This window comes from Alternaria infectoria (genome assembly GCF_024043175.1).
Source record: "Alternaria infectoria strain BMP 0036 chromosome Unknown scaffold_1, whole genome shotgun sequence".
In the NCBI taxonomy this organism is placed as follows: Eukaryota; Fungi; Ascomycota; class Dothideomycetes; order Pleosporales; family Pleosporaceae; genus Alternaria; species Alternaria infectoria.
In genome coordinates, this window is record NW_026250690.1 from 2,018,829 (window position 1) to 2,032,964 (window position 14,136).

A 14,136-nucleotide genomic window follows, 5' to 3' on the forward strand; every position below is an offset into this window, starting at 1 on the left:
TCTTTCTGTAAAGCAACAATGTTCAGGACAGCAGCGCGGAGTTTCGCCGCCACGGCATGGCGGAGTGCTGAGAGCCTCAGTCAAATAGAGGCTGCACAACAGACCGCCATTAACATTTCGCAAGCCCAAGGCATTGGACAGCGGGGTTTCCTAGATGGTACCGTACTTGACAAGCATACCCAGAGAATCTATACTGACCCGTCGGTACAGCGATCGGTAAAACTCCTCTCATCCGCCTCAAGCGCCTCTCCGAAGAGACCGGCTGCAATGTCCTCGGAAAGGCCGAATTCCAAAACCCCGGTGGCTCTGTCAAGGATCGCGCCGCCCTCTTCGTCGTCGAAAACGCCGAGCGCCAGGGCCTCTTGAAGCCTGGCGGTACTGTCATCGAAGGCACCGCTGGAAACACTGGTATTGGCCTCGCACACGTCTGTCGCTCAAAAGGATACCGATTGGTAATCTACATGCCCAACACGCAATCGCAAGGAAAGATTGATTTGTTGCGCTTACTCGGTGCGGAGGTATACCCGGTACCAGCAGTGGCGTTTGACAACCCGGAGAACTACAACCACCAGGCGAAGCGACATGCGGATAGATTAGAGAACGCGGTTTGGACAAATCAGTTTGACAATGTGGCGAACAGGCAGGCGCATATTGAGACTACCGGGCCCGAGATCTGGCATCAGACAGGTGGAAAGCTCGACGCTTTTACCTGCGCCACCGGCACTGGAGGCTCGCTTGCGGGCGTGACGCGGTACCTAAAGGAGAAGAGTGGCGGAAGGGTCAAGAGCTTCCTAGCTGACCCTCCAGGTTCGGTACTGCACTCCTACATCCAGAGTGGCGGCAAGCTTCAGGAACGAGCTGGTGGTTCGATAACCGAGGGCATTGGCCAGGGTCGCGTAACAGAGAACCTGAAACCTGATATTGACCTTTTGGACGGCTCAGTACACATTAGCGACGAGAAGACCATTGAGATGGTATACAGATGTCTGGACGAGGAGGGTCTATACCTAGGCGCAAGTTCGTGCCTCAACGTCGTGGCAGCCAAGGAGGTGGCAGAGAAGATGGGCAAGGGATCAACTGTTGTCACTTTACTGTGTGATGGTGCATACAGATATGCTGATCGCCTCTTCTCGAAGAAGTGGCTGGAGCAGAAGAAGCTGTATGATGCGATACCTGAGCGGTTGCGCCGATACATCGTACTGGAGTAGAAGACCAGAAACATATACATAATGCAATAACATGAATGTTCAACATAACACGCGTCTGCGTGATTATCCCCTCTATATTGTACTACAACTACACTGTACGAAACGTACCCCCTAGAACGTCTATCTATAGCTGAGCCTGGGCATCTAAATCATGGGGCTCCCGCTTGCAAATCCATTAGCTACAGCCGTTATCAGTTGATTTGCAATGGCAGTCTTCGGCGGCAATCTCAGTCCACCCTCCTTGTACTCTGGCCCAGCGTCATCTCCAAGTCCACTAGTACCAATGCGAAGCGCCTCTCTGATTTCGTCTGCTGTGAACCATTTCGCATCTTCCAGCTCAGCGTCATGCCCGAGGTGAATTGTTTCTCCATCTGGAATAGCCTGCCCAATTGCGCCAATCATGAGATTGGCAGGGTAAGGCCATGGCTGAGTGCTGTGGATAACAACGCGACCGAGATGGATACCAGATTCTTCCCAGACTTCGCGACGTACGGCTTCTTCGACACTCTCAGCAGGTTCGAGGAAACCAGCTAGTGTGGAGTAGAAGTGGGCAGGCCAGCGCTTCTGGCGCCCTAGTAGGATCTTTGTGCCGTCGGCAGATACGACCGCCATGATGACTGTGGGGTCTGTTCTAGGAAAGCACAAGTTCGAAATACCGGTTCGGGTCGCGCAGGGTGGGCGTTCACCTTGGTTGACTTCGGACGCGATGTCTTTGGGTGGGCAAGTGCGCTTGAACCCGGCATTGACAGAGAGAGTCTTGTAACCGCAAGAAGCGCAGAAAGGGTTTCGTTCGTTCCAATCGAGGAGATGTCGGGCTTCCGCATAGATGGCCGCTGTGGAGTGTTAGACAAGGATCCCAGACTAGTCAAGATGGATCAACGGTAACGCACCTTCCTCAGCCTGCAGACTCAGGTTCATTCTACCCTTACTGAACTCCAAGCCCGTGCTTGTCATTCGCTCCAGCAGTTCTTCTGCCTTCTCCTTCACACTCTCCTTGGGCGTGACATCGACGGCGAACCATGGTTGCCCTTTGTAATGCTCCTTGTACTTGAATCCATCTTTCCGCTCGTCCAGGCCCAAGAAGATTACCTGGGGAACGTATAAACTCGAGTTGTACTGCGCAATCACTTCTTCCTCTGACTTCTCGAATGGGTTCTCGCCGATGATTGATTTTACGTCGGCAAAGGTGCAGCGGGCAAGCTCAGAACCGGACTTCGTAAGGGGTTCGAGTTTGTTGAATAGCAAGAAGGTTGTGCTGGGATGATTGAGTGCCGAGGAGAGGAATTGGTGGTCGGGACGCAGGAAGCCCACGCGATTGAGTGGGGAGCCTGCATAATCATGTCAGAAACGGGCTGCAGAAAGGGTATAGGTGGGTTATCTAGGTACCAGAGAAGTAGTTGGCCACCTCTTTTCCAAATCGGCGGCTCAGCATCGAATCTACTTCTGGATGCGCTGGCTCGGGAAGCTCAGGTTGCGGTGGCATCGTCTGGTATACTATGACGTCTCTTGGCCTTGCACACTATGCTGAGAAAGAAAGATTAGAATTGGTAGTATTGAGACTCTAGGGGAACTCAGATACAAGATCAAGGGTAAATGCTACTGAAGGCAAGGCGACTGACGTCTTCGCTTTGCTTTGCCCCACGCCGCTAGATGGCGTGCATTACAAACCATGAGATGCGTGTCGAGTTCCGAGGCCTCGGTTCATTTCCGATGCTCCCAACCTTATCGATAGCTCTATTTGGACTTCTGGCAACACGCACAGCCTCTCGCAGGACCCTCCACATGGAGCTGAGACAACAACTATGAGCCGCTTCTATGTGCGTAACCCCAAGAGCCTTTCCTTATCGTGCGCGAGATGACGCGAGTTTGCGACTAACCCACGTCCTCCAGTTCGGCGACGACTCGCGTTCCGCATCCAGCGACAACGACAATGACGACGAAGACAATCTCTCCACCCTTCCCTTCGCGACGCCCTTACGCCGATCAGACTTCCTCGCCCCGAACTTCTCACCGGCAACATATCTCTCTACGCTCCACAACCGACACCAAACGCTCGAAGACCTGCGTTCGGAACTGCGGTCGCGATCGCAGCTTCTCTCAAAGGAGCTGTTAGACCTCGTCAACAGCAACTACCAAGACTTCCTCAATTTGGGAAACAGTCTACACGGCGGCGAAGAAAAGGTAGAAGAGGTGCGAGTCGGACTGCTGGGCTTCAGGAAGGAAGTTGACGGCCTGGCCGGTGTGGTGGGGAAGAGAGAAGAGGAAGTCGGGGAGCTGCTACAAGAGAGGAGAGACGTTAGGGCCAAGATCGACTTGGGGAGGCGGCTGGTCGACTACGACGCTAGACTCAAAGAGTTGGAGGCTGAACTTCTGATTGAGACGGCGGGGCACGAGACGATCATCCTCGGAGAAGAGGTCTCGGATAGCGAGGACGAGGAAGATGAAGACGAGGAAGAAGAGGGTTACGGCGTGTCGGTCGCCAAGTTGAGACGGAATGTTGTACACTATCGGTTGGTGCTAGGATTGCAGAAAGAGCTGGGTGAGCATCCATTCGTGGCAGCCCAGGCGGCCAGGATAGCAAAGGTGCGGAGTACGTTGTTGATGGACTTGAGTACTGCACTGCAGCAGGCCAAGACTGCTAATAAGTCTGACGCTGGTCGCGTGATGAAAATCATGAAGATATACGCGGACATGGAGGAATCTGCTGAGGCAGTCAAGGTCCTCAAAACACTCAAGTCATCATAAGAGACGATATTGTCCAGCATAGCGACGGCGTTCGGTATGGTACATTGGTCATACACCCCAGAAAACTACATTTACAAAGGCCCACTCAACTCCTTTGGTGATATGGAGTCCGGTCCTTTAAAGTCCCCGCTCAACGTGAAACCTGGTGCGTTCGTCGAGCTAAGCACCACCTCGTGAATCTCCTTGGTGATACGATCGCTCATTTGCGCCATTTCCTTCTTTATCGCATCCATGAATCCCTTGATATTGTTCTGCATCTCCTCTGGCGTGAACCCTAGTTGTCCAACTGCCATACGAATTACACCCAGACGTTCTCTGTACTCGCTACCACCAGTCATATTTCGGACAGTGACGCCCACGTTCGTAACGACCGTTCCTGCTTTTGTGCTCGGCATCAAGCCTTTGGGACCTAGCAGCCTTCCCAACCCCGCCTTGTTCATCTTCTGCAGACTATCAATGTGGCAGATACACCTCTCGAAATCGATCTTGCCCTCTTTAATCTGGTTGAAGACCTCGTCCTCGCCTACAAGCGTAGCACCAGCTGCTCGTGCTTCAGCAGCGGGTTTCGAGTCGGGGGCGGCGATGACGCAAATTCGTATATCGGTCTTGACAGGGTGCGGGAGTCGTAATCGGTTTCGTATGACGGGTCCGTTCTTGAGTGTGCGTAGGCGTACATGTAGTTCGTATTTGGAGGAAGACGGGTTGCGGCCTACTTCAAAGGCGCGGATATATCTGTTCCACCGTCAGCCCTCGATCTTCGCACTTCCTTGTACATGATCCAGATAGAACGTACTGCATTGCATCGATAAGCGAGAATTTCTCTGCCTTCTTCAAGTCATGTTGCAAGAACGTGTTCCGCGCCTTCTTCTTTTTCTTGGGTTGGGCTTTTGTGGTTGCGCATCGTATCGTCTGGTACGGTATTGAAGCGAAGCGCGGGACTTCTGATCTCGAGGCGGCAATGGATGATATAGTGATTCTGCTCAGAGGAGCTAGTAGCGATCGTGGGTGTGCCATTGGTGCTGATGCGGATGTAGGTGTTCGTCGCGACAGTGCCAAAAGTTCGGTCGGCGATTCGGGAATGCCAAGACATGAGTGGCGCTAGAATCCCACACCTTTGCTGTCTCCTCGCGTCAAGACATTCATGTGCCGTCACTCCAAAACCAGCCGGTAAACACATGTCCTGTTATCTTGAGTTCATCCTAGACTATCCCAACTGAGCCATGCGTGAGGCAGCGAGGCAGGAGCCAAACAACGAGACCGCGACGAAAGCCAACAACGCAAGACAAGTCCAAGGCTTCATCCACGGCAAAGAAGCAATCATACGAAAAAGGCTGCACTCATTTTGAGCTCGAGCATCCAATACCCAGTTAATGATCGGGTATGGGATATACCCACCGCTATCAGAACATATCTAGAATAAAGCGCTATATGCTGTACGGAGTTCTGCACGTAGCCACGGCATGGGCGCGTCAAGCTTGACAGTAAGCAAAGCCGACCATGTCAGCGACTGACTCATCGTTGCATGTTTGTAGGCTGGAATATACAGTGAGCATACCGTTGGCTAGCTCGATGAAGTTTGGTGTCGAGGCGCAAAGCCGTCTGATTCGCACGACTGGGTGTGATCCCAGAACAGCCGCAATGAAGATAACTTTAGTTGGGTGTCAGCACTCTGCGCGGCCGATTCTCATTGGGGCCTGGAACAAGGCCCTCTACCCAGAGGTGTGCAGACATAAGAGTCACGAAGCATCGGAATGACTAGTCCAGCCGTGGACAGCTGAGGTCTTGCGCTAATCCTTATTCAGTGATTACCGAGCTTAAGGAACGCCGATTGGACCTTTCGTCTAGTCTATTCCGATGTATATCAGCCTTCAGAGGCTGACCAGAGAGTGATATAAAGGTTGATAAGGAAGGCCCTGTGAGAACTGGAAACCTCCTCTCACAGCATTTGACAACTATGGATCACACAATCTTCACACCGCAGCTAAAGTTGACGCGGATCATGGCAGCAGAGAGAGGAAGCCAAGAATTCGAGTGGCTACACCAACTACGCAGTGACGAGAAGGCCGCATTTTGGAGGTAGGTCGTCCCGTCTTCTGTTATCAGCCAACCATATACCGTGCATCATGTACACCGGGACTGAATTAATTCCGCTCAGCATTGACGGGATCGCCAAAACCGCCGAAGACACCGAAAGGTTCACCAAATACGCCCTGCCAGTCACGGTCAGCGAAGGCGAAACCAAGTCTTACCGAGTATCCTATGCCGTACACGAGTTACTCCTGTCTCCCGGACACGAGAGCGCAGACAAAGACTCGATTCCAACTCGCTTCATTGGTCATATCGGTGTAAAATCTCTCGGCGATCGGAGTCTCACCTTGAGATCTGACATTCTGCCTCCTTCCTCATTTGAAAGGGAATGTCTCACCGTCGAACTTGGTTATAGCTATCTACCCTCTGCTTGGGGTAAGGGTCACGCAACGAGTGCGGTAAAAGTACTCATCGAAGCTTGCAAAAAAGAAAGATCTTTCTGGGAGCCATACAACAAAGTCTTTCTACGAGCGATTGTCAACTCTGAGAACCCGGCGAGTCGGCGTGTGATGGACAAGAGTGGTCTGAAGGAGCTGGGTGTGCACGTCTGGGAGGGTGAAAAGATATTCGTAGCAGGAAGATGGAGGACGAGGGATGAGTTGCATGTTTATGGAACGTTTCTCGTTGAGTGATGGGCTATCGATCGTAGACTAAGCTCAACAGCCCGCATATCTATCATGAACTAGTAGCAGATGAGTCTCACGCTCTACTGGTAGCATGGCTCAAGTTGTTTTCCGAAGATCTGGAACCGTGTTCTCTGACGCGCTCGCTACTACCACTGACTCCTGATCGAGCTTGAGCTTCTGGATCTGGATATCTTCTTTTTTTCTTTGACTTGGCTCTTCTCTTTTGACTCTCTCTACGCCACCTTCGAATGTCACGGATCATGTTCATCGGACTAGTGCCAAGCGATCGGTACCCAAATTTCGCGAGTGGGATGAAAAGTATCGCGTTCGAAGAGACTAAAAGAAGAGTTATCACAATGGTAAAGCCTCTGTCAATCCCACGTAGCCAAAGCAGTACGATAGGGCTAAGAAGAGTAGCTATAAGCGCTCCCACGAGCACAAACGGGAAAACAACAGCGAAGACCTTCGTAGATGTTCCCGATAGAAACCTGCTGATAGTGTTGTGCAACCATCCTAAAACTATGCGTGTTGGTATTGGCTGATTGTACGGGACGTGCGATTCAGCGTGAATTTGGCTTAGAATCTGGGTCTTATATTCGATGAGGCGGGAGCTGCGAATACTGAGGCGCATAGCGTAAGCTACAAAGACAGTGGCTATGGCAGCGAGCGTGAAGACGTAAAGTGGCACTCCGTCGCTCAGTTCCTTGACTTGCATACTGAACAGGCTTGCGACAAAGGACAGCGGAATAAAGACGAATGCCAGCTCGGTGAGTTTGGACACGCTCTCAGCTTCCGCGATGCTTCGTCGGCTGTCAACTATTTGCATTTCGGTAAGCAATGCTGTGGAAGATCTCTCGACGAGATCGAGACAGTTCCTCAAGGTTTGACTCGTGTCTCTTGCGAGTCTTTCCGATGGTAATTCGTTTCGTTGATTGCCGCCAAGGTAGAAAAGTTCCTTATCGTTCTGAAAATGTATCAAGGACCGCAGTTGCTGGTCCACATCCGCAAGGCTAGAATTGAAGCGATGAAGCAGCTTTCTCCAGTATGTAACCCGCTGTTGCATGACATCTTCATCCAGCGTGTCTTGGCGTATGCAATGCAATGAATCCCGTATGACATCGGTCAGATTATGACAATCATCGTGAATAATTCTGAACAGTATCTGGAGTGGATCTAATAGTAGGATCACGAGGTCAGTGTATGTCTTTCATGCGTATCGTACAGAGACGCTTACCGTGTATCGTTTCCTTGCCTTTTCCTGTCGACTGCAAAGCAGCTTGAAACTCGCCTATTACGGAGAAAGGTATATGGAGGCGTTCGATGTGCGATGGCATATCAAGCGTGGTAAACGTGTCGCCAAGCATCGCGGAAGATGAGGATCCAGCTTTGATAGGATAATATGGAATTACCCGGTCATAATCGTGGGCTCGGTACTCGGAATGGTTACTCCTTGCCCGATTCAAATCGATTTTGTCTGCTGTGTTGTGTGTGGTTCTAGTCGGTGAGATGCCACTTTTGCGGTTCCGGCTTGACTTCCGTTCGATGGCGAATCTCGTACTCCGCTGTCGAGCTGATGATATCGCTCCTACAGCGTCAATTGTAGCGCCCGTGACATGTGCACGGCTCATCTTAGCTTCCGCCGATGAGTGCAGAAATGTTACACCCGCAGGCTTTTTTGCTGGGACGACTAACAAACTGTTAGTCTTTCTGGGTGAATCAACTGGGCGTGATGACGGTAAAGTTTCCTGACGTCTACATGTGCGATCTGAAAGTCGATGCTTCTGTGGAACGACTGATTGCCAACACGATTTACGTGAGAGGTACGAATTGGAAGTCTCTCATACGCTCTCTGTGCGGCGTTGCGGAAACATGTACGCTCCAGAGAAAGCTCATACTTACAGGGATGGGTATCGGGTAAACCAGCATGTGGTAGCGGATCATCCACTGCAACATTTACATTTGGTGCGAGCGAAGATCTTGCCGATTCTGGATGCGCAGCTGCAGTAGAGAGAGGGCGTTGTTGCGCAGCCCAGCTCTCAATGCGATGGCTCTGAGTCTCCTCCGTGTTCAGAGCATTGTCACGTACTATCTTGAGCTTGGAACGAGCGACATCCTTCTGCTGGTCTTGATCGGTACTCCACCCAACCCTAGTGAAGGGCAGCGGATCTAGTAGCACAATAGCTGGCATCGTCAGATTATTTGCAACTAGTTTTGGAGTCATTCGGGAAATTCCCTTCGCATACCAAATTTACAGCCGTCAATTCGCCTTGTAAATATTGTTACCCTCTCTTCCCATGCAACAGGGTACTCGGTGTCAGAGCCCTTTACATAAGCTCCGGGACTTGGGCACAATTTTACGTTGCGACGCAAGATATTAGCAGTTGTTTGCAACTTATGAACCTTCCCACAGCCTTCAAGCATGCAATTGACTTTCGGACGTAGATTGCTGAGCAGCTGACTGCGGAAGTTTGAAGCCACAGGAAGTAAAGGAATTACAGGCCGGAACCAGGTCAGTGAAGAACAATCAGGACTAGAGGAGTGATTCAGCCACCGCGCTGGCTTCTTGTCATCGAATGATTCGCCTGCAAAGCCGGACCCATCCAAATGTTTTTCGAACACACCTGGTGGAATTTGGAAGGTGGCACCCAGGTAATCAATCAATGAAGGATTTAGATCTTCCACAAATATCATTCTGAGATGACACCGAGCTGGAGTACGCCTCAACGTATTCCGGAAGTCCTCATATGTCGGTGCCGAACGCGAGTGTGCATCAGGCCAGAGAGCTTGGAGAGTAGAGGCACTAGGCTGCTGTGTCTCAAGTATGTCATATAACATGATGTGTGAACTCCAAATGTGCCGTGTAGTTACGGCACTAGCATGATGTAGATTCGAAAAGCGGTTGGCCGACGTGAGCAGACCCATGCGATAGATCTCTGCCTCATTGCTGTTCGTCGCCTGTTGCACCTCCTGTTGTTGCTGCTTTGGTTTTTTTCGGAGTTTCCCGCTTGACTCCAATGCTATTAAGACTGCTTTCCAGAGCTTGCTCAGCTCTGGTCGTCGCGGTGCATCGCCTTCGGGTCGCTGCCTGATTGGTTCACGCTCTGGTGAACGCGATTGCGGTGATCGATCCCTCGCGTTTCTGTACTTCACTTTCAGAGATTCTTCTCTTTTTATCGCTTCTTCTTCGGAGACTGCATCTGCTCGGAACTTTGCTCTCCCACGTTCGCGCATCCCCCCAGAAAAAGCTGCCCGTTCCGGTCGCACTATTGATTGTTCCACGGACTTGGGTTCGCTAGTCCGACATAGATCTCGGATGGACGGCTGATCTATTGAAGAGGAACGAGATGAGGGTAGAGCGATTGCGCTTGCGCTGGTCGTCCGGCACTCTGACGGTAATCGTCTGGGGTGGCGGGTCTGTAGATCATCTAGTGATGTGCGGGGTCTTGCCTGTTGTTGAAGGATGAGAGATGGTGTGGAACTCGTCAAGATCATACCGCGGTAATCTGCACTTGGAGTTCTAGAGTGTCCAGAACTGCAATCATCAATCGATCCGTCCTTGGTCTTGCAGTCTGCCCGTGGGTGAGCGTCATTTTGGCCATTGTCCTGCTGCAAATCCTCAAATGCTGGCCCATCGTCTCGCGTGTAACCCGGTGAATCTTTGGGACTGTATACACTTTCTTCCGAACTCCTTTCATGACCACATGTTGCTTGTTGGTCGTCCTCCATCTCTGCGCCTACGACCCACGCTCGTGTTCACCGGCAAGGCAACGTTGACCCCTGCAATTTTCTTGTTTGGCGCTCGCTAATGTGTCCAGGGTTTGTGTTCTGCGTTTCCGCGCATCAATGAGAAAGACGTTATATGCCCATTGTTGTATCGTGGTTCGTAGCTGTTAGTTTCAGGTGCGGCTGAAGAAGTGTAGGTCGGCGTTCTGCATGGATGCAGGTTGAGTTTGTGGTTGTATCACTGATGTGAGGCCGGAGGTAAGCCCGGTGACAGTCGGGCTGTCCAGCATCGAGGTAAGCGCCTGGTGGCACAGTCGTGCAGTGTGCGTGCAGCTACATGCATGCGACGTATCACACATACGCCAAAACGTCTGCGGGGCGGCTTAAAAATCAGTCGAGAGCCGCACTTCCCGCAAGGAAATTTACACCACATCAATTGGAACCTGCACATCCGCATATACTGTATGAAAGAAGTAATATCAGCTTGAAAGCCAGATATTCCATACTCCAGATGCGTGTTGTGAATCAGCTCTAAGCGCGTGATTCTTGAATACCGAGGTAGCGATGGCGAACCTACGCTTCGCAGTGTCTTTTCAAAGTCAGTCAATTCAAAATATAGTTCTATGTCTAAACTGACCATGTCAACAGGACTAATTCCGTTCTTCGGCTATCATCATATGTTGATGATTCTGCTGACTGTCGTGATTATACTGAATTGTAAGCTACTGATCTGAAGTTCGTGGATTAGTATCATACTTACTGTATCCATAGCAATATCTCTGGCTGGGTGCGCAAGCTATTCGACCATGACAAACATCTACGTCCTCGGTTTATCGTATACGAACTCGACTTCGAAACGCACTACTGAAGGTCATGATGTGTTGCTTGACACATTGAATGGTCTGAAAGGATCCGCCGAGCTTGAAGTCCGAGCGGGCTACTTTGGGATGTGCGTGCGCCAACGTGGTATCGTCTGGCTTTGTAGCTCCGACCATGATGGTCTGGCGCAGCAAATTGGGTACGAAAATGACCCGCTGAACTTGATAGGAGCTGCTGCAAAGTTCAAGAACGAAGTTCTCTTCTCTGGTCTTCTATTCATTGCTGTAGTCCTCGCATTTGTTACTATATTGCTTCTCGCAACATTTCCGGGGTGGCACGAAGAGCGAGATGAAAGAACTGGGTCTGACGTAGATGTAAGACCCTTTCCGTCGCGTCCCGTCTCACAAGTTGCGCTCGCAGCGAGTTTTGTTGCTGCAGCGCAGCTACTTATCGCGAGTTTGTGGCAGCATGTGGGATCTGTCGGTGCAGCTGCAATGGCAGAGTCAGCCAACTACGGGAATATCCGAACGGATATCGGAGTCAGCGCAATCACTATGGTCTGGGTTGCCTTTACGTTACAGATTACTGTCGCTATAGGTCTACTCGTTATGGTTCTTTCCATTGTCATATTAGATAGATTGACCGATAACGATTCGGATTAACGTTGCGCGCCAGGAACGTAGGAGAACAGGAGTAATGGTGACGAGAGTTCACGGTAGATGACCACGGGCCTCCTCAGATTCATGTGAAGCGAGATGACGTATGGGGGAAATAGATCCAATTGGAAGCAGGCCCGTGCTCAGTGCGCGCTCTCTGAGGCTACCTAGGTATTTCGAGGCCTCATCTTGACTGGATGCACCCACATTGTCGTATCTTCACCGGGAATCAGGATACGTTAATACTAGCAACGAACGCATGTGGAGATGACCTTAAGAAGCTCTGAGATGCACGTGGATCATTTCGATGACGTACATGGGTAGCTTCCTGGGCTTCTCGGTGGCCAAACTGGTTCCCCACCCCAACAAACAATACCATCGGCGACAACACCGACATTCTCGTCCCACAGCGGATGGATCGCGGATCATCTCCGTGGTAGGGAATATGCAGCGCGAAGATGTGGGCTTCTACCCCGCACATCTGGGGTAAAGCCGCAACTGGTATATCCGGATGCGTTGTTCCGCTATGGGATAACGAAGTAAGATGGATATTCTGAACTATATAACCATTGACCAAAGCTATACGGAAGGTGCAAGAACCTTTGCTCACAATAGACTACCTAGAGTTGCTCCGCTATCGTATACGAGAATATCACCATGGACAAGCCTATAGAACCCGAGAAGCAGGAACAGCTCGAAGATGTCGACATCGACACGGTCAAAAAACATGATGAGACGCTACAAGAGCATGGGGAGATAGACATCTATGACGAAAAGTACAATAAGAAACTCAACCGGCAACTAGACCTACGCGTTCTACCTCTATGTTGCTGGGTATATCTCTTGAATTTTCTTGATAGGGGTATGGTCTTCATCATCTCGTACCGTCTCAGCATCCGAGTCAATCGCTAAAATTGATGACAGGAAACATTGGAAATGCTCGCGTGCTCAACACAGAGACAGGAGACGACATGCTCAGTAATACGGGCCTGACGCCTCACGGCTACGCTCTGACCGTCACTCTCTTCTCCGTCGCGTATGCCGTGTTCGAAGTACCAAGCAATTTCGTCATGAAGCACTACATCCGACCTTCTAGATGGCTCGGCATTCTTCTTTTCGCTTGGGGGGCCTTAACGATTGGGTTTGCGGGTGTACAGAACAGTGCTACGATCATCGCTTTGAGGTTCTTGATCGGAGTCTTCGAAGCCGGTTTCTTTCCTGGTGTGTTACAATGAGACATGGAGGTTGATGAACTTGCGCTGATTACGTATTGTAGGAATTGTCTACTTCATCACAATCTGGTACCGCTATAACGAGCGGGCTGTTCGCATCGCTCTCGTCATCGCGTTCTGCAACCTTGCTGGTGCCTTCGGAGGCGCCATCGCATTTGGAGTCGGCCACATCAACGGAGCGGCAGGTCTTGAAGGATTCCGCTGGCTCTTCATCATCGAAGGAATTATCACCCTACTATCGGCGTTCCTTCTGTGGTTCTTCCTGCCCGACTACCCAGCTAGAGCGAAGTGGCTTAGCAACGCCGAAAAGAAATTCGCTATTGATCGTCTGGCTGACCGAGGCGGTGGATATAATCAGGAACATGCTAGCAAGAGAGAGATTTTGGACACCTGCTTCAGTCCACGCATGCTGCTACACTACATTGCGTATGTAGCCGACGTCGTTCCTCAGGGGTCATTCACGTTCTTTACGCCCACTATCGTTACCGGACTAGGCTACGAGTCCATTCATGCACAACTTTTGACTGTCCCACCATGGGTCGTGGGCTTCTTCGTAGCCATCACAATCTCTTACTCTGCGGACCACTTCAACGCTCGTGGGTGGCACATCACCATCACATCACTCATAGGAGGTACTGGCTGGCTGACCGCTGGCCTTCTTCCCGCCGACGCCTATGTTCAGCGCTACGGCTGCCTATGTATGGCCGCTGCAGGTGCCTTCCCTGCAGCACCTTCCATGACGAATTGGGTAACTTGCAACTCGCCGAGCTTCCTCACCTTGCCACTTGCAATCGCGCTGCACAACAGCTGCGCAGGTATTGGTCAGATCATTGCGCAATGGATTTGGATGAACGACGAGCGAAGTCAAGGCTTCCCGACAGGCAACTTCGTGTGTGCTGCATGTAGTTTCCTGGTGGCGGCAATCGCTACGACACTCAGGCTGTGGTATGGGAGGATGAACAAGCTTGAGAGGTCAGACAGTAGGGGCGATCAGAGGGTTTGGGCATTGTAGCGATATTAATTGGGTAGTATAACCCCT

The 14,136-nt window shown here is 51.1% G+C and overlaps 6 protein-coding genes across 6 annotated transcripts; 4 read left to right on the forward strand and 2 right to left on the reverse strand.

Annotated features, from left to right (window-relative positions):
• Positions 1-18: 18 nt before the first annotated feature.
• On the forward strand, positions 19-1,208 carry CYS17 (Cysteine synthase 1; the record flags this gene model as incomplete). The annotated part of the gene is made up of 2 exons (XM_051492112.1): positions 19-157; positions 211-1,208. The coding sequence occupies 2 exons, from the start codon at positions 19-21 to the stop codon at positions 1,206-1,208; spliced, it is 1,137 nt and encodes a 378-aa protein (XP_051357624.1).
• A 144-nt stretch (positions 1,209-1,352) lies between these two features.
• On the reverse strand, positions 1,353-2,691 carry J4E92_000698 (uncharacterized protein; the record flags this gene model as incomplete). The annotated part of the gene is made up of 3 exons (XM_051492113.1): positions 1,353-2,041; positions 2,099-2,536; positions 2,595-2,691. The coding sequence occupies 3 exons, from the start codon at positions 2,689-2,691 to the stop codon at positions 1,353-1,355; spliced, it is 1,224 nt and encodes a 407-aa protein (XP_051357625.1).
• Positions 2,692-3,010: 319 nt separating this feature from the next.
• J4E92_000699 (uncharacterized protein) lies at positions 3,011-3,953 on the forward strand (the record flags this gene model as incomplete). Its single annotated transcript, XM_051492114.1, has 2 exons — positions 3,011-3,025; positions 3,099-3,953. 2 exons carry the CDS (start codon positions 3,011-3,013, stop codon positions 3,951-3,953), a joined length of 870 nt encoding a protein of 289 aa, XP_051357626.1.
• Positions 3,954-4,024: 71 nt separating this feature from the next.
• On the reverse strand, positions 4,025-4,967 carry J4E92_000700 (uncharacterized protein; the record flags this gene model as incomplete). The annotated part of the gene is made up of 2 exons (XM_051492115.1): positions 4,025-4,685; positions 4,747-4,967. 2 exons carry the CDS (start codon positions 4,965-4,967, stop codon positions 4,025-4,027), a joined length of 882 nt encoding a protein of 293 aa, XP_051357627.1.
• Positions 4,968-5,907: 940 nt separating this feature from the next.
• Positions 5,908-6,673, forward strand: J4E92_000701 (uncharacterized protein; the record flags this gene model as incomplete). The annotated part of the gene is made up of 2 exons (XM_051492116.1): positions 5,908-6,029; positions 6,109-6,673. The coding sequence occupies 2 exons, from the start codon at positions 5,908-5,910 to the stop codon at positions 6,671-6,673; spliced, it is 687 nt and encodes a 228-aa protein (XP_051357628.1).
• Positions 6,674-12,522: 5,849 nt separating this feature from the next.
• J4E92_000702 (uncharacterized protein) lies at positions 12,523-14,109 on the forward strand (the record flags this gene model as incomplete). The annotated part of the gene is made up of 3 exons (XM_051492117.1): positions 12,523-12,727; positions 12,790-13,086; positions 13,142-14,109. 3 exons carry the CDS (start codon positions 12,523-12,525, stop codon positions 14,107-14,109), a joined length of 1,470 nt encoding a protein of 489 aa, XP_051357629.1.
• Between the last annotated feature and the right edge of the window lie 27 nt (positions 14,110-14,136).